The sequence below is a fragment of the Notamacropus eugenii genome, chromosome 3, assembly GCF_028372415.1.
Source record: "Notamacropus eugenii isolate mMacEug1 chromosome 3, mMacEug1.pri_v2, whole genome shotgun sequence".
NCBI classification, from domain to species: domain Eukaryota; kingdom Metazoa; phylum Chordata; class Mammalia; order Diprotodontia; family Macropodidae; genus Notamacropus; species Notamacropus eugenii.
Window position 1 is genome coordinate 454,520,596 of NC_092874.1, and position 27,972 is coordinate 454,548,567.

Below are 27,972 nucleotides of genomic sequence, written 5' to 3' on the forward strand. Positions count from 1 at the left end.
CATTGTGTCCCTGGTTTCCTTTTGAGAACAGGACTAAAAAGGAGTAGATGAGACCAGAGAAGCTGGTGACCTTCCTTCTACATCCCACCAGCGACCGAATAGCTGTACTCCCCACGACTGACTTCTGCCCTTAAACCCCTTGCTCTCTTGATCCTCCAACCACCTGCTTTGTCAGGTCTTGCTCCCTGCTGCTGAATGCCTTGTATTTAGGCTCTTCCTCAATGAAGGCTTCAGACCTGAGAAAAAGAGAAAGGGAGAACAGAAAGTGGAGGAGGGAGAGAGAGAGAAAAGAGAAGAAGGAAAGAGGAAGAGAAAGAATGAGAGAGAGACAGAGAGAGAGAGAGAGAGAGAGAGAGAGACAGAGACAGAGAGAGACAGAGACAGAGACATGGCAAAGATGTTGAGATAGTTCAGGTTCACATCATACCCATATCCTGCCTCCCTGCCAGGATCTCTTTTTCCTCTTGCCTTTTCTCCAGGATCCAAGCCAAACTGAGTCTTGAGTAACACTACTCGAAGATCTCAATGTCTCCTGGCATTTCAATCGACTAAAGTGTTCTTTCCTTGTGCATTTCACTGCTTTGTATCACTGATAGGTGCTGTTAACTGTCCTTTATTTTTTCCATCTGTGAGAGACCTGAATTTTAATGATGTAAAATGAGACCCAGAAAGGGGTTCTTTGCATCATAGGCCACAGACTTTTAAGTGTTGGAAGTTTAAGGCATCTTCATAATGAAAATAACCAGTTCCTTGATCTAAATTACCCAACAATAAAGATATTATAATACAAAATAATTTCCTTCTGATTCATACTGGTGAAAGAATAACTAATATCTATGGACAAAAGGGTCTTTTTGCTGTTTCACATTAGCCAGAGTCACAAAACTTTAGGTAGAAGGTGGCCTCTCTTCACTGCCATCTATTCTAATAAATACTTGGACCAGTTCCCTCTACAACATACCTAGAAAGTGGTCGTCTTTTGACTGAAAACCTTGAGTCATGAGGAATACATCACCTCTAGGGGCAACCTATTCCATTTGGGGATGACTAATTGGGAAATGTTTTCTTAAATCAAGATTTTAAATTTCAGGCTAGAAGGAACTAAAGAGGCAATCTAATTGAAACTTTTCATTTTATAGATGAGGAACCAAGGCCAAGAAGAGTAAACTAACTTGGAGCAGGGGACGGAAAGGGGGAATTGAACACAAGTCTTCCTGACTTCAAGTCCAGTGCTCTATCTACTACACAACTTCACTGTCTGTCTCATTCCGTCCTTGGTCCTAGCTCTACCTTTTCTGGCCACATAAAAATAAGTCCAATCTCTCTCTAAATTGACAGCCTTCCAAATATTTAAAAATAGCTAGAACGGCTCTGAATCACCAATGCTCCAATAGGTCTGTGTTGCACAGAGGTGGGCAGTCTCTTCAATGACAGGAAGGTGACCTATCTCTACCTGAACATCCTATGCTGCCCTTATCCATGTCCTCCCAAGGGATCATCCCCATGGATTTTTCCCTTGTGCTGAAGATATTCCTTGAGAGATACACACAACTCATTCATTGAGTCTTCTCTCCCTCTCATGACATGACTAGTCGTCATTGTCAGCTATAAATTTCTATGACATCCATTAAACCACAAATTCTCAACCTGTTGTATGTTGTGAACCCATTTTATGAGGCAACTAGTTCACCCAGTAGATAGAGTGCTAGGCTTGGAGTTAGGAAAACTTGAGATCAGTCCAGCTTCAGATGCTTACCATGTGACCCTGGGCAATTCACTTCACTTCTGTTTGCCTCAGTTTCCTCAACTTTAAAATGGGTATAATAATAATACCTACCTCCTCTAGGTTTGTTGTGAGGGTCAAATGGAATAATAATTAAAACACACTCAGCACAATGTCTGACACACAGTAGGCACTTAATAAAAGTTTATTCCCTTCACTTATTACTCTTTCCCCTTTGGCAGTCTGGTAAAGCCTTCTCAGAATACATTTTAAAAAAATACATATTTACAAAGGAAGTTAATTATATTCCAATAAAGGTGGATTTTTTTCTCATCCAATTTCGTAGATCCCTGAAATCTATCCAATCTATCTTGATTTCAGGATGAGAACTCCCATTTTAAACAGTTTGCCCGACATATAAAAAGTCTGAGAGATATAATTTCTGGGTAATTAATCATGCTAGCACATAATTAACAAAAGGAGTCAGTGACACTCTTGAATGTCAAAGACCCCGCATGAAACCCACTCTTATATGCCCTTGGAAGAGTGTGTGTTTCTGAAGGTGGTGATCTGATTCTGATTGGTTAACATGTAATGAGAAATAATGGATATTACAATGAGAGGTGGACCTGTTCTAATAAGGGACTGAGAGACTGGCTTTGATCACACTTACTTTCTTTTCTTTTTTTTTAATTTATTTATTTAACTTTTAACATTCATTTTCACAAAATTTTGGGTTCCACATTTTCTCCCCTTTTGTTCCCTCCCCCCACCCCAAAACACCAAGCATTCTAATTACCCTTATCACCAATTTGCTCTCTCTTCTATCATCCGTCTCTGCCCTTGTCTCCATCTTCTCTTTTGTCCTATAAGGCCAAATAACTTTCTATACCCCTTTACCTGTATTTCTTATTTCCTAGTGGCAAGAGCAGTACTTGACAGTTGTTCCTAAAACTTTGAGTTCCAACTTTTCTTCCTCCCTCCCTCCCCACCCCTTCCCTTTGGAAAGCAAGCAATTCAATATAGGCCAAATCTGTGTAGTTTTGCAAATGACTTCCATAATAGTCATGTTGTATAAGACTAACTATATTTCCCTCCATCCTATCCTGTCCCCCACTACTTCTATTCTCTCTTTTGATCCTGTCCCTCCCCATGAGTGTTGACCTCAAATTGCTCCTTCCTCCCCATGCCCTCCCTTCCATCCTCCCCCCAACCCTGCTTATCCCCTTATCCCCCACTTTCCTGTATTGTAAGATAGGTTTTCATACCCAAATGAGTATGCATTTTATTCCTTCCTTTAGTGGAATGTGATGAGAGTAAACTTCATGTTTTTCTCTTACCTCCCCTCTTTTTCCCTCCACTAATAAGTCTTTTGCTTGCCTCTTTTATGAGAGATAATTTGCCCCATTCCATTCCTCCCTTTCTCCTCCCAATATATTTCTCTCACTGCTTGATTTCATTTTTTTAAGATATGATCCCATCCTCTTCAATTCACTCTGTGCACTCTGTCTCTATGTGTGTGTGCATGTGCATGTGCATGTGTGTGTGTGTAATCCCACCTAGTACCCAGATACTGAATAGTTTCAAGAGTTACAAATATTGTCTTTCCATGTAGGAATGTAAACAGTTCAACTTCAGCAAGTCCCTTAAGACTTCTCTTTGCTGTTTACCTTTTCATGCTTCTCTTCATTCTTGTGTTTGAAAGTCAAATTTTCTTCTCAGCTCTGGTTTTTTCATCAAGAATGCTTGAAAGTCCTCTATTTCATTGAAAGACCAATTTTTCCCCTGAAGTATTATACTCAGTTTTGCTGGGTAGGTGATTCTTGGTTTTAGTCCTAGTTCCTTTGACTTCTGGAATACCCTATTCCACGCCCTTCGATCCCTTAATGTAGAAGCTGCTAGATCTTGTGTTATCCTGATTGTATTTCCACAATACTTGAATTGTTTCTTTCTAGCTGCTTGCAGTATTTTCTCCTTGACCTGGGAACTCTGGAATTTGGCCACAATGTTCCTAGGAGTTTCTCTTTTTGGATCTCTTTCAGGCGGTGATCTGTGGATTCCTTGAATACTTATTTTGCCCTCTGGTTCTAGAATCTCAGGGCAGTTTTCCTTGATAATTTCATGAAAGATGATGTCTAGGCTCTTTTTTTGATCATGGCTTTCAGGTAGTCCCATAATCTTTAAATTGTGTCTCCTGGATCTATTCTCCAGGTCAGTTGTTTTTCCAATGAGATATTTCACATTATCTTCCATTTTTTCATTCTTTTGGTTTTGTTTTGTGATTTCTTGGTTTCTCATAAAGTCATTGGCCTCTATCTGTTCCATTCTAATTTTGAAAGAACTATTTTCTTCAGTGAGCTTTTGAACCTCCTTTTCCATTTGGCTAATTCTGCTTTTGAAAGCATTCTTCTCCTCATTGGCTTTTTGAACCTCTTTTGCCAATTGAGTTAGCCTATTTTTCAAGGTGTTATTTTCTTCAGCATGTTTTTGGGTCTCCTTTAGCAGGGTGCTGACCTGCTGTTCATGCTTTACCTGCATGTCTCTCATTTCTCTTCCCAGTTTTTCCTCCACCTCTCTAACTTGATTTTCAAAATCCTTTTTGAGCTCTTCCATGGCCTGAGCCCATTGAGTGGGCTGGGATACAGAAGCCTTGACTTCTATGTCTTTCCCTGATGATAAGCATTGTTCTTCCTCATCAGAAAGGAAGGGAGGAAATACCTGTTCACCAAGAAAGTAACCTTCTATAGTCTTATTTTTTTTCCCTTTTCTGGGCATTTTCCCAGCCAGTGACTTAGCTTCTGAATAATCTCTTCACACCCACTTGGCCTCCAGATCCACCCAGCCAGCGCTTGGGGTCTGATATTCAAATGCTGCTTCCCAGCCTCAGGGCTTTGGGTGGGGGCGGGGCTGCTATTCAGTGTGAGATCAAGTTCAGGTGCTCAGGTGGGGGTAGGGCCACCTCACGGGCTCAGTTCCCTCAGGGGGTTTATGCAGAGACCTTCAACAATGGATCCAGGCTCCTGCCTGCTTGGGGAGCCCTGGTCTGCTCCCACCTCCGCCGTTGCCTCCCAAGGGGGCCCGAGCCACAGGGACACCCCACTCCCCTGTCAGCCACCCAAAAAGACTCTCTCACCAACCCCTGTCACCTGTGGGTGGAGGGACCCACGTGGCCGCTGGAGATTCTGTCCCTGAAGCCTCCTCGGATCTGCTCCTCTTGGTGCCCCGCGGCCACGGCAGGGCTGAGCTCGGCTCCTGGTCCAGGACGGACCTTTCACGGCAGGTCTCTCTGGAGCAGAAATCTCGTCCACTCTGCCATTCTGTGGCTTCTGCTGCTCCAGAATTTGTTGCTCCAGAATCTTTTTTACAGATAATTTATGGGCTGTGGGTTCGGAGCTAGTGTATGTGCGTCTTTCTATTCCGCCATCTTGGCTCTGTCCCCACACTTACTTTCAAATCACACCTAGCCTCCGGGAATCTAATCAAAGACTTTATCCCCAAACCTTCAGAGTAAAACACAATGGGATTCCCTACCTGGGTGAGGTCTGAACAAAATTGAAGAGAAAGTTAATCCGATCTCATTATTAGCAATGTCTCTCAGATACTGGCTTGGTCTAGTATAGGATATAAGGTTTTAGAAAGGAATAAACCCTATCTCTCTCCAATATTAACAATTACTTATTTAACAATCACTTCTCTCAGTAATTTCTTGCTTGAATTTTGCCATGAGGACCATGAGCCTCTTCAGTGACCTTTGGCTGATCTTCAGCTTTATTTCCTCAGAGACTGGGGAGCTCCATGTCTCATAGCCCATACAACACAACAGGAAGAAATTCTGGTCTTAACTATAGCCATCCCCTAATTTATGTCTTCTCTACATCTTTCCTTAGCAAAAGGATTTGACTGCTTGGAATCCTAAGTACAGCAAATGAAACATAATTACTTAATTGAATTTTATCTGATTGCTAGAGTCTAATGCCTAACAATATAATAATATAATGACATAATATAATAATAAAAGTACTTTACATTTGGGTTGTGTTATTCTAAGCTTTTTCCCCCACATACATTGCTTATGTCAACACTTCAAAGACTGATGACTTTACCATTTCAGGAACTTCCTTTGCCAACAGAGATGATCACTCCATCTAAGAGATGTTCTCATGAGTGCTTGTAGCTCAAAACAATTTGCCAGCTGGTGGCTGGGTATCTAGGGTTCCATCCCTCTGAATTCAGTAAGGTTGGTCTATTTGACAGTGGCCTACATTTGAAGTCTTCACAGCTTTATGGAATCTGTCATAACTTGTTCTCTCTTGGTACTACCATGGAAACAAAACAAAAAAGACCTTAGAGTCCTCTCCATACCAAGATGAAGCATGAAATTAAGACAGGCGTGAAAGTTACATACGTATTTTATCTCATTTATGCATATGGACCTTAATGCTCAAATTGGCTAATGGACTTTTTTGGTGACATGAACTCCAAAATTTTGCTTATTCTTGAAAGAAATATTTTAGTGATGCAATTGCTTGTTCCTAGGTTTGGTTATGATTTTTTTTGTCCAGAGCAGGTCTGTTGACCCTGTCGTCCAACTAAACCCAAAGCCGAACTGGAAACCAAATCAGAACCAAATCCCTTACTCTTAATGTAACTAAAATTACAATTTAGTGACCTTTATGGAATCTGACCAAAATCAGACAGGACAAATCATTGACTTGAAGTGTTTAACCCCAAATATACGTTACCCTCCTAAAGTCAGATTGATTTTTAGTATTTAAGGCTAGAAAGGACTTTAGCAGTCATTTCATCTTACACTTAATTTCATGGGGAGACTAAAGCCCACAGAGTTTTAATTATTTGTCTAAGGTCACATAAGGAGAGGAAAAAGGAAGGGGGTTTATTTAATTGAGAAAGATTTTCTTTGACCATCTTATAAAGAAATAGGATGTCCACATCACGCACTCATTGTAGGATTGCAGTCATCATAAATTTAGATGTGAAAGGGATCTTAGCACTTATCTTGTTCAAAACCTTCATTTTAGAGATGGGGAAACACTTAGAAAGCTTCAGAGTCTGTTCTTATACATGGTCTTAGGGAAATTACTTTTCAGTTTTCTGGTCTGTAAAGAAAAGGTCAGACTAGATTAAATATTAAGTACCCATCCAGCTGAGAGACTATGACCAACAATTCCACTCTGGAATGAAGAAAGCTTTGAAAATCAATTTCACATGCCTTTCCTCTGAGATGATTACCAATTTCCACTTCACATACCTTGTATGTACGTAGTTGTTTGCATGTCTCTAGACTGTGCACTCCTTTGGAGTAGAGATAATTTTTGCCTAGTTGTATCCTTAATACTTAGAACAGTGCTTGGCACACAGTAAGAGCTCAAGAAATACTTGTCAACTTCTTGACTTATCTGTATCTACAAAGGTACTTTTCTGGTTTCTGGGTCTCTTAGATAAAAGAACTTTTTCATAAATTCAAAACTGACGAGCAGTTATTAAGCATCTACTGGAGATCAAGATTTTAAAAAAATTAAAAATAAAAAAAGGTCCCTGCCTTCCAGGAGCTTACAATCATTGTTATGGCAACCAACTTTTGGAGTGACATGCTTGAATGCAAAAATGGGCACATTTTTCAGTTAGAAAAGTCGATGGAGAATAACAGAAAGATTTATTGTATCCTCAGGGGGACCATTTGGGGAAGTGTTGACATCTTACATGGCCAAGCAGAACAATTAGCCACCCTACCTTCTTTGACACATATTTAATACCAGGACCTAGTTCTCTGAGGGCCACACATACAAAAGATTCTTTGACATGACCCTTTGCTAGCTACAGAATTCTCATGTTGCCTGAAACCAGACCTTTGCCAGAGGCCCTTTAACTTAGCAGCTGCTACCCCATTTTTGAGATTTCCCCCCAGATACTTTCCAAGGCTTATGTTTTGGTCTACTTAACTGAAGGAATCTAAAATGATAAGAAGATGAGACAATCTTTCATATGTAACAACTCATTTCACATTTTTTTCTATTTTTTTCTATTTTAATCAACCTGAACTTTTCTCTCCAAGATGCTATTGGTAATGCTTCCAACGCCTTCCCTTCTCTGTGCCTTCCTTTCTTCTTCCATAAAAATAAGAGCATTACCTGCAGTGACAAGCCTCTGAGGTGCCTTCCAGCTACACATCTATGACCCAATCATATTCGTGCAAATATTATGATTCCCATTTTACAGATTAGGAAAATGGGTCTCAGAAAGCCACTAAATATCAGAACTAGGATCAAACTCAGGTCTTCAGACTCTGAGTCCAGTATTTCCATTGATATGTACCATGCTCCTGTGCATGCACACACACACATATTATACATATATACATAGGGGTGTGTGTGTGTACCTTCTTTCTGTTTTTGAATTCTCTTACTGGTATTCCTTTCTCAGAGAAAGTGCTAAATACTTGTATCATATAAACAGTCAAAAAACATATCCTTAGAACAAACCATGTATTTTTTTAAAAGTGTAACCAGGGATTCAATGAGACATATTCAAAAGTTCCCCTCCTGAACCTGGCTGACTACATGTGTGAGTTCAGCCCCTAGGCCCTTGGAGAATATCCATTTGGCAGCTGTGTGGAAGATGACTGGAGATGAGAGGGATCTTTAGATTGTGAGCTCCTTGGGGGCAGGGACTGTCTTTTGCCTTTAGCACAATGTTGCTGTACAGTCATTCAGTCATGTCCGACTCATTGTGACCGTGGACTATTTCACACCAATGTGTGCTATCATAGGCTTTTCTTGGCAAAGATCCTAGGGTGGTCTGTTGTTTCCTTCTCCAGTGGATTAAGGCAAACAGAGGTTAAGTGACTTGTGAAGGATCATACAGTTAGTAAGTGTCTGAGGCTGGATTTGAACTCAAATTTTCCAGACTCCAGACCCAGAGTTCTGTCCACTGAGCCACCTAGCTGCTTCTCAGTTGGCACACATTAGGTGCCTTAAAATATTTGTTAACTGACTGGAGGCAGAGAGACCAGTTAAAAGGCTATTGCTATGTGAGAGATGATAAGAGCTGTGTGAGTAGAGAGAAAGTAAAGGATACTAAATGTTTTGTGGGATTAAAATTATTTTGTGGAGGTAAAAAATAAAACAAAACAAGGCAACTAATTGGATATGAGAGGTGAGGAAGAAGAAAAAATTGTGTGTATGTAATATAGTTCATAAATGCGATTGATTGTTGTATCAGACCAACTGAGACCTGGGAAAGATCTTAATTTAGAAAGGCCAAGGTTACCTGCTGCTTCCTGGACCATCATTAGTCATCTGGACTTTTGTCTTGCCACTAGACATCAATGACTTTGGAGAAGAGAAGGAAGTTGATGACTTGGTACAGTTCTGCCTCAATTACATCCAACTCACATGCTAGTCAAGATGGTGTCATTGGCTCTTTTCAAGAATGAAGGAAGAACCGCAAATGTGAATTGTCATTGTTTTGTGTGACTTCTTTACTGTAGGGAGCTCCCATTGAGGAGACTCCCATCTCAACCAATGCTGGAGGCTTCAGATCTATCCAGATCACTAATATTACGTGACTTGTTCAGAGTCACCAAGTCAGTTCGTAGCAGAGCTGGGATTGAACCCAGGTCTTTTCTCACTCTACAACCAACTCTTGGCTGTTTCTTAGATTGTCATTACTTTGGCACCCAGACACTTTGGACTTAGCTCCAGCTAGTCCTTTTCTCTGGATAAAGCATCTAAATTCTGATTCTGCCTTTCACATTTCCAAGTTAAGACTGGCACATGCAAGATGATACCAGGAGGAAGCACAGAGAAATCATCTGTATGCCAGGCTAGAGTAATTAAACCAGACAAAGTAATCATCATCAGAATCCAGATAAAGACCACAATGGAGGCAGCTGGTATAGATTTCCCAATTTCCTTTACTCATTCATTCAGAGGCAAGTTAGTTTAAAGGAGCAATGAGTGGTGAATCACAGACTCAGCTTTATCATCAACAACATATTGGTTAGACATAAACGGAATGGAACTCATCAGAATAGAATTTGAATCTGAAAGCCTCTAACCACCAATTCAGATCATTTCCCATATGATAGCACTCATATTTATATGCAAATGGTGATTTCCTTGATTCTCTTTACAAAGATCCCTCCAAAAAGTTGCTCAGTTGCTTTCTGTCGGGGCAAGGACAGGCGGTGGGGAGGGTGGGGGGGAGGAATGGAACAGTCCTCCATTGCTCATCACCACCTTGAATATAACGTTTTCTGCATCAGTAGCATCCTATAGAATTAATTGTATTTGATAACTGGGCTGGTGTTGCTTTATGAAGTTTCTTTGAATACCGTTGAGGAAATGGGGAAATAGATTGGTAAAAATTGGCATATGTTAAAGAGATTATGGTTAAATTTAGTGAAGCCATAAGCAGCGCTTTGTTTGGTTCCAACCAATGATCCATCTGTGGTACCATTGATTGTCTGTGATTGATGCTGACACTAAGGGACATTTGGTGTAGAAAAGGGATATCCTCAATAAACTGATCTCTACCTTTACCTTTTTCTTGTATTCCATTATAGAAGGGTATTGCCCAAATCCTTCTCAAACCTGCTTATATTTTCAATTTTGTACCAGGTGGAGTTTGGCAGAATATTAGAATGACAACCGTCATTTTAGATTCCATACTGTATTTTTCCTTTCTCCTTCAGGCCACTTAGAATACTATATACATGTATAACACACTAAAATCATATCACATAGCATAACATCTATAGCTCTGCATAGACCCTAAGGTTGCTTTCCACCCTGTCAGGAAGGAATGGAAGAAGTTCATGACTAGGACAGAACTTTGTATCATCCTAAAGTTCACCTTATAGTACTTGGATGGTATCAGCTGCCTTGGATAGTTGACTCACTTCTTGCTCTGACCCCTATAACCTTCAGATAGCTCAAGCTCTGTGTTGGCTGACTATTGAGGTGGGTTGGAACTCCTGTCATTTTGTCCTGCATGTTGGTGAACACCTCTACTGCTAGTCTTTTTACATCATAAATTTTTCTCAAGGATTTGGAGACTTTAGATGTACTCTTTTCCCCTCTACCTCCACTAAAGCACATCTTCTTATTAGGAGCTGGAAATAGATGATGTTAGCAGCTAACAGGTATTGTTAGGATGAAATACAGGACTTTGAGGTGACGGCAATTTGGCTCACAGTAGACTCTGTTCAACCAGACATGGACTTAGTGCACATACTAAACAAACGTGTGACACCCAGGACCTCACTTTCACCCTAGATTTCTGAACATTGCTTATTTCTGTGGATAGCACTCAAAGTAGATGTTGCTTACTAACCTAGGAAATCACTTTTACAAAAAAACTGGTAGATTTTTTTCTATTGCTCCTCCTTCCTCATCTTGCTTGTTTCCCTCCTTCCCTTCTCCCTCTCTCTTTTCCCTCCCCTACTATTCTTTCTATCCTTTTCCCTCCCCTCCTTTTCTTCTTCCTTTCTTCCTTCTCCTTGCCTTCCTTTCTTTCCTTTCTCCCCCACTCCCTGTCTTCCTTCCTCCATTTCTCCTTCCCATCCATCCTTCCATTCCTCCTGTCTCTTCCTCTTTCCTTTACTGCCTTCCCTGTTTGCTTGCTTTCTGCCTTCCTTTCTTCTCTCCCTCTCATCAGCACCCCCTGACTAACCTGATTTGTCACTTCTCTTTCAACACCTTGTGGTTAAATATGACAAATTATGTCCAGACTGGGGTCATACTGTACCTGCTACAGAGGAGTCCTTTGAGCTCATACCATCTGTTTTAACAGAACTGCCAGATCCAGAGAGTGTCTAGTTCTAAGATTCCCATGATGGAGAGGAGTCAAATAACCCAAGGATACTTGTCTGCCTTCTTCCCTCCCCCTCCCAAAAGCACATAACAGCTCTGAGCAGGGGCTCCCAAGAACAGACTAAGCACCTTAAGGGAATCTTCCACATGACTTTTTTTTTTTTTACCCAGCCACCTTGCTGTATGGACCAGAAATCATGTCACTGAGAACTTTTACTACTAGAAATGCTCCCTCTGGGTCTCTCTCGATCTAGATCTGACTACAGCCATGCTTTATTTCACTCCCCACTGGTCTTCTCCACAACCACCTTGTGTATTATCCCCCTTCACCCTGCCATCTCCCTGCCAACTTTCCAGTTCTTGAACCATAATTAATCAACTCTGTCATGGCCCCTAGAAAGAAGGTGTCAGTCTACCTTATGACTCTCTACTCATTACTCTGTCATTTCCTAACCCAAAAATCTTTTCTGCTTTACCACTCCACTAAGTGGGTTGTCTTCTTGGCAGATGAGTGCTTTATATATACCTTCCTTCCTTTAGGTATTCATTCATTTGCATCCCCTTTGAATATTCTAATTACAGAATTTAGGTTACTAGGAAACCAAGTTTCTTTATTGTTGCTTCTTGATCATCAAGCCAATCTAAAGAAAAAAAAGTTATTTCACTGCATTTTACAAATGGGGAAAGTGAGATAGCAAATGAAGAAATACCTTATACTGTATCATGTGTTAAGTAGTAGTGCTAGGAAAAGAACTCAGGGGTACTATAGGATCTCAGTCAGTCTGTTACAAGTTACAAGTCAAGGTGGCTATTTATAGAATCAGTACTTTGGAAGGGACTTTAGAGATCATCTAATCCAATCCCCTCATTTTACAGGTGAGGATAAGTGGGGATTAAATGATTGGCTTAAATTTACCCAAGGAGTAAGCACAGAGCTGGGATTCGAACCCAGATGTTTCAACTCCAAATCTATCGCTTTTCCCAACTGTTAGTGCTTCCTTCCACCAAATTACCTATTTGTACAATGTGCTTGATGCCTCCTCCAACAGACTATAAATTCTTTGAAGACAGGGACTATTTGATTTTCATCCCTGCATTCCCAGCCACTTGGTCAGTGCTGATCACTTAATAGGACTTTTAGAAATGCTTGTTAATTTATTGATTTCCACTGCCTGCTGAGTCTGCTAGTAAAGGAGCATAGATTCAGACTTGGAAGGGACATTGGAGGTTGTCTACTTCAAGCCCCTCATTTTACAGATGAGGAAACTGAGCCACAGAGAGGAAAAGTTATTTGACTGCTGTCACATAGACAGTAAATGGAGCAACAAAGGTTCCATTCTAGGTCCTCTTGCTCAGATTGGAAGCTTATTTTACTCCATCACGCTTTGGTTGACTAATAATAACAATTACAAAAAATAACAACAACTAGCATTTATATTGTGCCTTATGGTTTACAAAGAACTTTAAAAATATGTCATTTGATTATCACAACAACCCTGTGAGTTAGCTACTATTATCATCCCCATTTTATAAATGAGGAAACTGAGGCACCAAGAGGTTAAGTGACTTGTCCATGGTCACACAACTACTATGTGTCTGAGGCAGGATTTGAACTCTAGTCTTCCAGACTTTGTATCCACCCCTCTATCTGCTATGCCACATAGTCATCTAGGTGTTTATATAGTGTTTAAGGACAAGAACACTCTCAAGGTCTCTCTTAATTTTGGGATTTATTGTGTGACATGGGAGACACTGGCACAGAACTGCCCAGCATGGCATGCCCTCATCAGAGAAATGGTTGAGCTCCATGAGCAAAGCAGAATTGAAATAGCTCAAAAGAAACATAAGATGAGCAGATTTAAAGAACTCACTTCAAATATTCACATGGACTATTTGTGCTCAACCTGTGGTAAAGCATTCCGAACTCACATTGGTCTCATCAGCTGCAGTGGGATTCTATAACTTGATTCTAGTACAGTGATGTCATTTTGGTCCTCTTTCAGAATGAAGAACAACCAAGATTTAGGATAGGACTTGGACCTGGTATATGTTATTTGTATAGGGAATTCTCTGATGGGAGTTCTCTCTATCAATGCCAGTTGGACTCTGCTTTGCAACTTTCAGTCTTAAAGAGATGCTGAGAAGACTGAAAAGTTAAGTGACTTTCCCAGGGTCTCATTCTATATCGGAGACAGGTTTTCAGAGTTTAAAGCCAGCTTTCTGTCCCCCTACTCTACATTTAATTAAAAAACAACAACAAAGTTTTAAACTTTATAAAGAACTTTACCTACATTATGCCAATTGCAGTTCATAATAACTATGTAGGGTATTATCATCTTCCTTTTTACAAATGAAGAAACTGAGATGTTCAGAGATGGTCACATGATGAGGAAGCATCTGACATGGACTTTGAGCTCCTGTCTTCTTGACTCTAAGTTCAATGCCTTATCTACTAAATTATCCTGCGTTTAATGGATTCATGAATAAAGGATTCTTATGCAGAGCCCAAAGTTCAAACCTAAGAGATTCTCAACACCAAATTTATTGACTTAGAGACTCACACTGGAATGACCTTCCAGACCTGTTCTCTTTTTTTTCTTTCTTCCTCCCTCACTTAATAGTATTTTATTTTTTTCCAATTACATGTAAAGATAGTTTTCAACATTCCCTTTTATAAGATTTTTAGTTCCAATTTTTTCTCCTTCCCCTTCCCTCCCCTCTCTCCAAGTGGACAATTTGAGATAGGCTATACATATACAATCATATAAGAATCTGAACAAAAGGAGAAAACTACAAGAAAGAAAAGAATTTTTTAAAAAAGGAGAAAATAGTGTGCTTTGATCAGCATTCAGATGCCATAGTTCTTCCTCTGGATACATACGGCATTGTGCATCATAAGTGCTTTACAATTGTCTTAGACCACTGCTAAGTCTATCAAAGTTGGTCATCAAGCAATGTTACTGTTACCATGTAATGTTCTACTGGTTCTTGTCTCTTCACTCAGCATCAGCTCATTCTTCCAGGTTTTTCTGAAATCCTCCTTGTCATCATTTCTAATAGCACAATAATATTCCATTACATTCATATACCACAACTTGTTCAGCCATTCCCCAATTGATGGGCATCCCCTCAATTTACAATTTGTTGTCACCACAGAAAGAACTGCTATAAATAGTGGGTCCTTTCCCCTCTTCATGCTTTCTTTGGGATACAGACCTAGAAGCGGTATTTCTGGATCAAAGAGTATGCACAGTTTTATATCCCTTTGGGCACTGTTCCGAATTGCTCTCTAGAATGGCTGGATCAGTTCACAACTCCACCAACAATACATTAGTATTCTATTTTCCCCACATCTTCTCCAATATTTATCATTTTCCTGTTTTGTCATATTAGCCAATCTGATAGGTGTGAGGTGGTATTTCAGAGTTGGTTTAATTTGTGTTTCTCTAATTAATAGTGATTTAGAGCATTTTTTTCATATGACTACATATAGCTTTAGTTTCTTCCTCTGAAAACAGCCTGTTCATATTCTTTGATCATTTATCAATTGGGGAATGACTTGTATTCTTATAAATCTCACACAGTTCTCTATCTATTTGAGAAATGAAACCTTTATCAGAAACACTGGCTGTAAAAATTGCTTCCCATTTTTTTTCTGTTTCCTTCTAATTTGGTTGCTCTTGTTTAGTTTGTATAAAAACTTTTTCAATTTAATGTAATCAAAATTATCCATTTTGCATTTCATAATGTTCCCCATCTCCTGTTTAATCATAGATTCTTCCCTTCTCTGTAGATCTGACAGGTAAACTATTCCTTGCTCTTCTAATTTGCTTATAGTATCACACTTTACGTTTAAATCATGTACCCATTTTGACCTTTTCTTGGTATACAGTGTAAGATTTTGGTCTCTGCCTAGTTTCTGTTATACTATTTTCTAGTTTTCTCAGGAGTTTTTGTCAAATAGTGAGTTCTTGTCACAGAAGCTGGAGTCTTTGGGTTTATCAAACAGTAAATTACTATAGTCATTGACTACCATGTCTTGTGTACCTAACCTATTCCATGACCCACCACTCTGTTTCTTAGCCAGTACCAAATAGTTTTGATGACTGCCACTTTATAATAGTGTTAGATGTGGTAGGGTTAGGCCACTTTTCCTTGCATTTCTTTTCATTAATTCCTTGACACTCTTGACCTTTTGTTCTTCCAGATGAATTTTATTATTATTTTTTCTAGCTCTATAAAATAATTTTTGATGATTTGATTGGTGTGGCATTGAATAAGTTAATAAATTTAGGTAGAATTGTCAATTTTATTATATTAGCTCAGCCTACCCACGAGCAATCGATGTTCTTCCAGTTATTTAGATCTGACTTTGTTTGTATGAAAAGTAATTGTGTTCATATCATTCCTGGGTTTGTGTTGAGAGGTAGATTCACAAATATTTCATATTGTCTACAATTATTTTAAATGAAACTTACCTTTCTTTCTTTTCCTGCTGGGCTTTGTTAGTAATATGCAGAAATGCAAATGATTTGTGGGCTTATTTTCTATCCTGTGACTTTGCTAAATTTGTTAATTATTTCAAGTAGTTTTTAGTTGATTCTCTAGAATTCTTTAACTGTACCATCATATCATTTGCAAAGAGTGATAGTTTTGTTTCCTCATTTTCTATTCTAATTCCTTCAATTTTTTTCTTCTCTTATTGCTAAAGCTAACATTTCTAGTACAATATTAAATAATAGTGGTGATAATGGACATCTTTGTTTCACCCATGATCTTATTGAGAATGCTTCTAAGCTTATCCCCACTACATACAATGCTTGCTGATGAGTTTAGATAGATGCTACTTATCATTGCCACTAAATGGAGAAAACTCCATTTATCGCTATGCTCTCTAGTGTTTTTAATAGGAATGGGTGCTGTGTTTTGGCAAAAGTTTTTTCTGCATCTCGAGATAATTCTATGATTTCCATTCATTTTGTTATTGATATGGTCAATTATGCTGATAGTTTTCCTAATAATGAACCAGCCCTGCATTCCTGCAGACCTGTTCTCTTTACAGAGCAATGAGAATGCTCTGCTCTTGAATGTTCATTGACCCAGAAAAGGTACAGTAGTGGAACTCACTATCAAACAACTGTAATATTAAATGCTTCCCCCATGAGAATCACTGATATTTAGATCCATAACTAGGGTTGGGAAACTAGGACTTTTTCCAAGGGAGCCATATTTAGAGGGTACAGAAAGCAGTCCTATACTGCAGCTCAAAACAATAGAACTTAGCACCTAATTAATAAAAACAGTTAAAGTAGAGTATTACCAAAGGGCTGGCTTGGAGGGCTTTTGGACTGCCCTATTCAAGTCCTGCCCTCTTGCCCAGTTCCTTAGGATTTCTGTCTTCCCCATTCTTCCTTCAACCTTCATCTCATTTCATATTACTTGTCCCTAGCATGTTTGTGGTATTTTTCCCTTGTCCACAAATTCTTAATTATATCTCTGTTGATGCTGAATGTTTAGGGTTCCAAGGAAACTAGTCTCCCACTTCAGACACAAGACAGAGCAAAGAGGAGCACAAGATGTCGTGTTTTATTCATGGACCACATTTGAAGTATGAATGGACAAGGAAAGAGAATCCTTAGTTTCTACAAAATCTCAACCCAGTGGCCCCCTCCTCCACGAAGCCTTTCCTGATTCTCCTACCTCCTCATGTCTCCCTTCACAAAAGTACTTTGTCTTTATTTTACATATACTTATGTATGTACATGCTGCCTCCACTGATAGAACATAAGCTCTCTGAGGGTAAGAACTCATTCATTTCTACTATCATATCCCCAGAGCCTAAGGCAGTGTCTAGTACATTTTAGTTGCTCCATAAATGTTTGTTGATTGACTGATTATTTTGCATCCAGTTTAAATGGAGAAAATAATATTTAGACAAAATGAGCTGACCACTTTCATTCCAAGGCATAAGTTATTCCATGAGCATAGTCTCATGCTCAGAGACTTGTATTTCCTTTCTCTGACCATTAAGTAACAACTTGATGTTTGGGAATGGGGGTAGGGGTGGAATTAATGCTTCCCGGGAGTAACTAGGCAACAGAGAGAATGGAGTCCAAGATTCAGTTGCCAAAGACCAATTGGGCATTCCATTCTGACAGTCCTCATTCAAGGACTGACTCTGACCCGGCAGCTACCCAGTGTGTTACTGATTATGGGACATAGATGTCAATAAGCACCTAGTAAGGGCTCAGCTTACTCAGCTGGTAAATTATAGAACAGAGTTCCTACTCACATTGGAGACGGTTGCATCTGGCTGGTTCTTGCCCTCCGAGTTATGTCTTGAGGGTTAAAGACTTGAAGATTACCTTTGGGTCCTTTTGCTCTTCTCTCAAATTCATCTTGCTGCTTGGATAACTCCCCAAGGAGAAGAGGAAGTCAAATGTAAGTTTATTTCAGCATTGACTTTAAATAAAAAATTAATCTACTCTCAGTCACCCTTGAAAGATTAGTTAGTTGGTAACTGTGCTAGTGTGCTAGTGTGTGTGCATGTGCGTGTGTGTGTGTATGAGGCAAGGAGGAGTCGGAAGAGGGGATGTCTATGTATTTTGAGTTATCAATAGATATAAGCTCAGTTTTGTTCCTTCAGGAATCCCCTAGAAAAGACCTCTCCAGTGTGTTACTCAATGGTGTGCATAAGCAGCTGTACTAAAATGTCAGAAGAGTTTGCACAGCTGACTAGTGGCTGAAAAGAGAGGAGAGTAATACTCCCATAAATCCACCCTTTTCAGCCAAGCCCTGCTTAATATAGAACTAGCATGAGTCCAGCATTGGACAAACTCTCAGGTTCTCTTTGACCAGTGTTCTGGGGGAGGAGGGAGTGGGGGAAGAAAAAGCTGCTTAAAAGTTGGTGTGGAAAGAGACTATCATATTGCCTGAGAACCTTCCTGAGGCTTGGGCTTCACTTGTCAATTCTTTGCTTTCCCTTGCATCATCTAGAAGATGTCTGAGCATAGCAAAAATTCTGATCAAGATGAACCTCTCAGGGAGGATATCGATGAAGATGAAATCCTGGCCAACTTGTCTCCTGAGGAACTCCGAGAACTGCAGTCAGAGATGGAAGTCATGGCTCCAGACCCCCGACTCCCTGTGGGAATGATTCAGAAAGATCAAACAGAAAAACCCCCCACTGGCAACTTTGATCATCGTTCTCTCGTCGATTACATGTATTGGCAGAAGGCATCCAGGCGCATGCTAGAAGAGGAGAGAGTCCCCATCACCTTTGAGTCATCCAAGGTAATAAACAAAAGCTCCAGGTGCATCTTCCTAGGTGTTTTGAACACAGAATTGGCGTGGCCAGTAATTTCTTGGTTTTTTTAGCACACATACAGATCAACATACAACACTGGATGCCACACTGAATCTAAGCTTCATGAAAACCTTTTTTTTTTTTAAAAGTCTAACTTACAAATTTGGGGAGGGGATGAGTGTTTCTTTTGAGTTTTCCTTTTCTTTACAACTTGATATTAAGTTTACAACATAAAATTACACTGTAGAAATTGAATGAGTATGTAGATGTGCCACAAGGCAATAATGATAAGAACTGATACTTATGTACTTTATGTACTGTACTTCAAAATCTGCAAAGTGCTTTGTACATATTATCTCATCTGAAACTCATAACAACCCTGTGAAGTAGTGGATGGAATGCTGAGCTTGGAGTCAGGAAGGCCTGAGTTCAAATTTGACCTCCAGCACTTACTAGTTGGGTGACTTTGGGCAAATAAGCCGAGTCTGTCTCAGCTTCCTTATCTGTAAAACAGAGATAATAATGGCACAAACCTCCCAGGGTTATTGTGAGGATCAAAAGAGATAATGATTTAAAAGTATTTAGCACAAGGCCTAGCACATAGTAAGTGCTATTTAAATGTGCTTAGTAGGTACTTAAAGGATCTAGACACTGTAGGTATAATTGTTCCTAATTTACAAATAAGGAAACAGACAGAGAGGTGGAGTGACTTGCCAATTCTCACAGGGCTAATAAATATAAAAGGCAAGGAAAAAAAAACCCAGGTTTTCCTGACTTCCAAGTCTAGAACTCTGTTGCAAGGAAACAAGATGATCCCAACAAATATTTAAAGAATCATACAGTGATAATTTGTAAAACATACTCTAACAAGTAGCACATTAAAACACAAATAATCGCAAAGAATACAATGTCATATGCTCTTGACTTATTTATTAAAATTTTAAGTTAAAAAACCCCAAGACAATGAAACGAACTCTTATTACTCATCTAGCATCTATAATGGCTCAGTATATAAAGGACATCATTGGACTATGTGACTGTTCCTGTGGAATTGTTTCAGTCATGTCCAACTTTTTGTGACACCATATGGAGTTTTCTTGGCAAAGATACTGAAGTGGTTTGACATTTCCTTCTCCAGTTCGTTTTACAGAAGAGGAAACTGAGGTAAATAGCATTAAATAACTTACCCAGGATCACACAGCTAGTAATCATCTGAGGCTGGATTTGAACTGAGGAAGATGAGTCTTCATGACTCCAGGCCTGCTACTATATCCACTGTGCCACCTAGCTAGTTATCAGTACCAAAAAGAAATTGGTACTAATTCTGTTTGCCAAGTTCTTGTCTTTAGAAGTATCCTTTATAAACTTAAATTCCATTTTTAAAAAAATTAAGGATCAAGTTATCATATGGCTCATGAGACTAAAGTTGAAAGGGTAATAATAACAGCTAGAATTTACATAGCACTTACTATGTTTCAGGCACTTTGCACAAATGTTATCTCATTGGATTCTCACCACAACACATCCTCTCCCTATTTTACAGTTGAGGAAATTGAAGCAAACTGAGGTTAAGTGACTTACTCAAAAGTTAGTAAGCTGTCAAAGTTGAGATTTGAACCCAGGCTTTCTGATTCAGGAACCAGTACTTATTCTACCATACCATGTTGACTCCAATAAAATGATTTTACTCAATACCTTGAATGTGAATTAATTCATCTGCTGAGTCTCAAGATTTGTTTCATATATGACTTATAAATGAAAGGACCCTCAGATAAAATAACTTAGAGTCTCACTAGCAGACACAGATACACCTCGTGACCCTGTGATCAGGCCACTTGTAATTCAAGCTGATTGTAAACGGGTTTCCTAGTCAGTGGAGTACACACTTTATATTCAATGAGTCCCACAGCATGACTTTTCCAAGACAAACATGACCCCAGGTCGCATTACATGTTGTCAAAGGACTTTTGTATACACTTTTACCATTCACGGCCCACAAACTAACAGCCAACTCTGTCCTAAAGCCCTCATAAACTGTCTTCTGAATTAGAAAAAAATGATTATAGTGTCTCACAATTTAAACTACTTGATTAACAGCACCCCCTGCTGGAGCTCATAAAAATGTGACTGTGAATGTCATTTCAAATGCATTATAGTGACTTATTAATAAATGCTCGCAAGTAGTCCCTTCACAGTGAAATCAAAATCTCACCTAAATGAGGTTAATGTCACAGATTATCTTTTTTTTAAAATTGTGAATTTCATAATATACTGCATGGAAAAGGGTTTCTTAATTCATTGTTCAAAAATATGAACCAAATTAATATCATCACTAATATTTCAAAGGCTCTAGAGCTGGAGGTCCTCAAAAATCATCTAGTCCAACCCTCTCACTGTAGATACAAGGAATTTGAAATCCAGTGCTATTACATAATTTGTCTGAGTTTATATAAGCCGTAGGTAACAAAGCCAGGGTTCAAACGTAAGGTTCTCTGACTCCAAATCCCATGCTCTTTCTGATATACCACACTACTTTATAGGAGAAAACCTTTCCCCTCCCATCCTAATCAATTGTTTCTAAATATCTCCCTATGACTCCTTATTTCTTTCGTAGCTTTGATCTGCCTCTTCAACTACCTCCTTTGAAGAGGAATTAAACTAGAGACCGCCACCAGGGAAGGGCCAAGTCAATTTTCATAGATCTGAGTGACTAACGCTTGTCTCCAGGATTCTGAATGAATTGCATGCTATTATGCCATCCAAAAAACAATGTAGTGTCTCACAATTTAATTTAAATGCAGAACTAGACATTAGAGTGTTTCCAAAGAAACCATGCTTTAGCATTGGTGGAAGAGCATGCAGTACAGTAAAAAAAAAAAAAAATTGGTCTGGAAGCACCTAGGTTTAAATCCCACCTCTCATATTACTCACGTGACCCTTAGCATTGTTGCAGTTTTCTCATCTGTAAAATGAGATTCTCTAAAAGTCACTTCCAGCTTTAAATTTATGAACAACATAACATTTTATCCATGTGGGTAGAACATAAACCATAAAAGAGTAAGGGCAAGATAGCAACTTGTCCCAGATCTATTTCTTGATGAATTCCATTGAAAAAATGAGAAAAATAATGATATCTTACAAAATATAGCACTTTAACTTTTGCAAGTCACTTTAAGAGTACATTTTATATGAGCATGATGAAGGGCATGTTTTAAATACAGGAATACCTACTTAAAGACTTCCATTTGTTACTATGCAGATTTTTAATAATGTTTTTAAAACAAAAGACTCCAATTATTTTGGTGATTTGGGATGAATGCAATGTTACTTTTGAAAGAACCTAGGAAGAATAAAGTTAATTCATTAAGAAATGTTTATTATATTCCTACCATGTGCCAGACATTGTGCTAAGCGTTGAGGACAGAGATAGAATACATTTCCTACATGATGCAAGACAAATTATATTTCAGTGGCTAATCATTTCTCTTACAGGAAAACGCCACAGAGGTTCATGAAGACATAGACAAGGAAAATACAAATGTGCCGAGGGCTTTAATGGCAAAACTCAGTAAAGACAATGAAAAGAACGAAACCAAGTCAAACAGCACCAGAAGGATTCAAGAGGCAGAAGATGATGATGGAGGTGAAGAGGATGATGAAGATGATGAGGGTGATGAAGGTGAGGATGAGAATGATGAAAATGAAGATGAGGAGGATGGTGGCCAAGAAGATAGCAGCAGCACAAAAGAAGACGAAGAGAAGAAAGCCAGGGAGAAGCAAAGAGAAGAAAATAAAAATAGTTTAAAATTACTGACAAAACTCTTTGCAGAGGCAAAAGAGAGCCCTATCTCCCTAGAAAAAAGTGAAAACAAAATCTCAAAACTGGATCCCAAGAAGTTGGCCCTGGATACTAGTTTTATGAAAGTGAGCGCCAGACCTTCAGGAAACCAGACAAATCTTGATGAAAGTTTGAAGCGAGTGCGCAAAAATGACCCCGAAATGAAAGAACTCAACCTGAATAACATTGAAAACATACCCAAAGAGATGTTATTGGACTTTGTGAATGCCATGAAGAAAAACAAACACATCAAAACATTTAGCTTAGCCAACGTAGGCGCGGATGAAAATGTTGCCTTCGCTTTGGCCAACATGCTACGTGAAAATAGAAGCATTACCACTCTCAATATTGAGTCCAATTACATTACAGGCAAAGGCATTATTGCCATCATGCGGTGTCTCCAGTTTAATGAAACGTTAACAGAGCTCCGTTTTCACAACCAAAGACACATGCTGGGCCACCACGCAGAAATGGAGATAGCAAGGCTCCTGAAGGCCAACACTACACTCCTTAAGATGGGCTACCATTTTGAGCTTCCTGGTCCTAGGATGGTGGTCACCAATTTGCTTACCAGAAATCTGGATAGACAGAGACAGAAAAGGCAACAGGAACAGAAACAGCACCAACTTCGAGAGCAGAAGAAGTTAATAGCCATGTTAGAGAATGGTCTAGGGTTGCCTCCTGGGATGTGGGAGATGCTAGGAGGCCCAATGCCAGATCCAAGAATGCACGAATTATTGCAGGCTCCTCAAATGCCCGTCTCCCAAACGCCCCCTTTTGGCCTTCATCGAAGAAATGAAGTCAGCAAGAAGCCTTGTCAGCCTGAGCCATATAGAACTGACCCAGACTCCTTTAAAGTGATCAAACTGAAGAGGATCCAACGCAAATCTCGGATGCCACCGGAAGCCCAAGAGTCTGCTGAGAAAACCAACCTCAAAGATGTCATCAAAACCCTCAAGCCTGTGCCTAGGGTTAGGCCTCCACCTCTAGTGGAAATGACACCTCGAGACCAGCTGCTGAATGACATCCGGCACAGTAATGTGGCCTATCTCAAACCCGTGAGTATGATCTCAGGGGCAGGAAATATATTTCTACCCACTGTGTTGTATGTTTTGAGTTGAGCAAACCCTCCTCACTCAGCCTGGGGGCATAAGGACCATTTGAACGAGCAATAGATTTACGTTTTGAAATACATTCATCTTTTCAATCTTTTCGATCATAGGAATATATGTGTATATATATATATGTATGTATATGTATATATATACATATACATATATATCTCAAGTTCTGAGGCCAGTCTAGCTCAACCTCTTCATTTTACAGATGAAAAAACTAAAGGTTAGGAAGATGACTAAATCACACATGTCAGAAGTGGGATCTGAGAATTCAGAATTTTTTAAAAAATGAATATTAAAAATTGTTCTCACATTAATTGGGGGAAAATAAAATGTTAAATATTTCAAAAAAGAAGTGGGATCTAAAATCAAATCCTCTACTATGCAAAAATGCCTCTTCATATCAATAGAAGCACCAGTTAGATTATCAAGGAGTTAGTTAAGTAGAAGTTGTTACAGATGTGCTTGAAGGAATAAACAAGAATGGTTTGTAATTAGTGCATTAATAGCTCATGTGTTAAAGGAACATGTCCAAAGTGCTTGAAAAATTTATGGAAGTAGTCCTGGAAAGTGGAAAGAAGACTCTTACTGGCATTAGAGCATGTGGACTCCAATCGGCAGAATTCTGAGTCTCAGTTTCCTCATCTGTACTAGCCATCTTTAGAAGATGGGTTTTCAACTCATCAACAGATAGTAAGTACTTTCTATATGCACCTCTACCATAGTCTCTCTCCAATGTGTCATGATGACGTGGAGACAACCCCGGGATGTTGAGATCTATACCAGAGAAGTACATGTACTGGAAGTTTCTGTCAAACTGGAAGTATGTCAACTATGATGCTGGGTGTAGACTGTACTTCTGACATTCAAGGACTAGCTTAGTTAAGTTAGAAAAGGATCAAAAGTAGAAGGTTGGCCACTAGCCATCAGGCAGCTATGAGCTCAGTGGATAGAGTGCTGGAACTAGACAGGAAGACTTAACTTCAATCTGGCCTCAGACACTTTCTACTGGTGTGACCCTGAGCAAGTCACTTGACTCCTGTTTGCCTTGGTGTCCTCAGCTATAAAATGGGGATAATAACAGTACTTACCTTCCAGAGTCGTTGTGAGGATCAAATGAGATAACGTTTGTAACATGCTTGATATAGTGCCTAGAACGTAGCACATACTATGTAGAAGTTTATTCCTTTTCCTCCCCTCCCACTAGGGATGACATGATAGCTATCTTCTAGTATTTGAAAGATTGTAAAGGAATGTCATATAGAGAAGGGACTAGACCTTGCTTCATTTGGACCCAAGGAGCAGAACCAGGAGAGATAGGTAGAAGACCCAAAGAAGAAAATTTGGGCTCAGTGTGAGGAAAACATCCCCAAGAGTTAGAGGCATTCTAACGTGGAATGGGCTGCCTAGAGATGGTGGGCTCCTCCTCCTTGGAGGTCTTCAAACAGCTGCTGGATGCCACTTGATGGTAGGAAATCATTTCATATAAGGTCACAGAGCTCTCTTGCAAATTCCATGATTCTATGGATTTTTTTTCTTTTTTGGCCACTGCATCTCTTGAAATCCATCTACTAATTCATGGCAGGGCTGTGATCCTTGTCCACAGAGGATCACCCACACCAGTGCAATCATGAATCCTTGTACAAGCCCCTTATTATTGTATTTTATTTTTTACAAATAAGGGAACAGATATCCAGATTCCCTCAAGGTCACACTGATTGGTAACTGGCAAAGCTAAGGACTTGAACCCAGGTCTTTCAAGTATAATTTCTATGTATAAGACACTGGGCCAAGTGCTGGGGATGCAAAGATAAATTTGACACCAACCCTGTTCTCAAGGAGTTTTGTAAGCTGATGGGGAAGCGATGTTTTTACAAATAATTGTAATACAATGAAAAATGCTATTAACACAACAACTCACACTGACAAAGTACTTTAAGGCTTGCAAACGTGCTTTACTTAGTCTCATTTATTTCTCACAATAAGCCAGAGAGGTTGATGGTGACATTATCATCATCCTCATCTTATAGAGGAAGAAACTGACGCTCTGAGAGTTTAGCAGCAAATAGCTAGTAAGCAACAAGCTGAGATTCAAACTCAGATCTCTTCACTTTAAGTACAATAGAGGAGTCCAGGTAAAGTGCTACGAGAAATTTGAGGAGAGAGAGAAAGACTGGGCTCATTTAGAGAGTGAGGGGGTTTCGTGGTTAAAATGGGATCTGAGATGAGTTTTAAAGAAAGTGAGGCACTTTAGCAGGTGAGGATGGAGCAGGTCTTTCCAAGCATATATGGGGTTGGGAATAGACAGTAAGAGAATGGAAGACCTAGTCTAGTTTAGCTGGAACATGTCCAGGGAAGAGGGAAGGTCGTAGAAGGTAGAACTGGAAAAATAATTTGAAGCCAGGTTGTGTGGGGGAATTGAATTCCAGGATCAAAAATTCACAACAGAAATCAATTCGATGGGCCATAAGGACCTACTAAAGATTTTTGAATAAAGAAGAAATGGTATCACAGAAATGCATTTGGGATTTTAATTAGGTGGTACAAAGGATGGATTGGAAAGGAGATACATCAAAGACTGGAAGACCAATGAGAGCTATCTTTTTCACCTAGTAGCCCATTTGTGCCTCAATAAAGTAGAAATGTAGTCCAGCATCTGATGAATTTAGTAGGATCCAATTCAATGAGGTTTCTTTGTATTTTCAGAAGAGCCTGTGTTTTGTATATATGTAGAAAATGTCTTTCCCTTGGCATTATTTTGTAATGACATGGCTCAATTTCCAGCGTAATGCCTGCTTGTTTTATTAATAACAAATACAGATGGCAGATACAGAAATGTCAGCAGTCACTCTGATGGCTGTTATTTGAGGTAGAAACATATCCATGTTCAGAGAGCTCAGGGGCTGCCAAGTTGGCCTTTTGGTGACTTCTAAGGTCACTCTCTTCTCTAAATCTAAGACCCTATGACTCTATAATCTTATAATCCAATAAACAAACATATGTGATTTGACTAGGAAATATAATTGATAGGGGAAGTTCAGTTCTCTAGGATTATAACATAGGAGTATTCTCTTCTAAAATCATTTTTTAAAGTTTCCCTTTAAGCTTCTCCTATTTTAAGAAATTATAGTTGGTCAACTTATTGCAAAAGCATATGACCCTATATTAAAATATTTTATATTTAAATATAAAATTATACAGCCTCAATAATGTCAATTTGTCACTATTCTGATCTTTCGAATTCAACTCTGCCTCTGATCTAGGTAGGAGCATAGATTCAAGATTTAGATAAGAGACTTCAGGGATCATTTTACGCAAGTTTCTTTATTTTATAAACAAGGGAAAGGAGGTCCAGGAATATAAAATGACTCCCCTAAGGTCACATAGGTAGTAAGGCAAAGCTAAAGATTCAGCCCAGATATTCTTTATCCAAATCAGCTCTCTTCCATTGCACTATTCTGTATAGCTACACTAAGATAAAAACAAAAAAAAACCAATCCATGTAAATAAGGTCATGCCTTGCTCAGGGCATGACAAGTTGCTATATTTACTTTTTTCCCAGTGTCATCCTTAATGGGGAAATTCCTAGTATGATCCTGGGAGGGACTGGTCATGACAGTGTTTCAGTGATTCATTCATATCTTGACCAGTTCTGCTTGGAAAGAATAGGAAAGTCAGTAGAAATCTGACATTTCTTAAGTGTGACAACAACTTTCTCCCCTCCCATATGCATCCTCCACTCATCTGTCAAGTTGACCTTCCTTAAAGAGACATCTAACCATGTCACTTTCTTACTCCAGCCTGCTTCAGGACTCTGTCAAGGTGATAGTAACCTGAAATCTCTCCTTCTTCACTAGAGATCAGTTTTCTTATCTTTGAACTTTCTATGGAACATGGAGAATAACTGATGAGGTTTTCCTCTTATATTCCCTCTTATATTTGGAGGCATTAAGATCCATTTATATGCACAGCTGCAAAAATCTACATGACCAGCCTTTAAAAGGTGTTGATGGTGATTATATTATACAAATGATTATATTACTACATGCAAGAATTCTCCATGTTCAATATAGCAAGATGTAATAAGCCTCATTTTCCAGGTCAAGAAGTTTTCTCTTTTGAAAAAAGAGCCAGAGTTACTGAATTCTAAGTAA

At 39.2% G+C, this 27,972-nt stretch overlaps 1 protein-coding gene across 3 annotated transcripts in view; it reads left to right on the top strand.

The window, feature by feature from the left end:
* LMOD3 (leiomodin 3) overlaps positions 1-27,972 on the top strand; it is a 41,479-nt gene that overhangs the window by 4,027 nt on the left and 9,480 nt on the right. Inside the window, exons 2-5 of one of the 3 annotated variants that reach the window (XM_072598708.1) lie at positions 17,074-17,355; positions 17,831-17,997; positions 18,553-18,849; positions 22,355-23,758. In XM_072598708.1, the coding sequence (XP_072454809.1) occupies positions 18,556-18,849; positions 22,355-23,758 (1,698 nt within the window). In that variant the 5' untranslated portion in view covers positions 17,074-17,355; positions 17,831-17,997; positions 18,553-18,555. Of the gene's footprint in view, positions 1-17,073; positions 17,356-17,830; positions 17,998-18,552; positions 18,850-22,354; positions 23,759-27,972 lie in introns of those variants that run through there. The other 2 variants (XM_072598709.1, XM_072598707.1) reach the window with 2 other exon arrangements.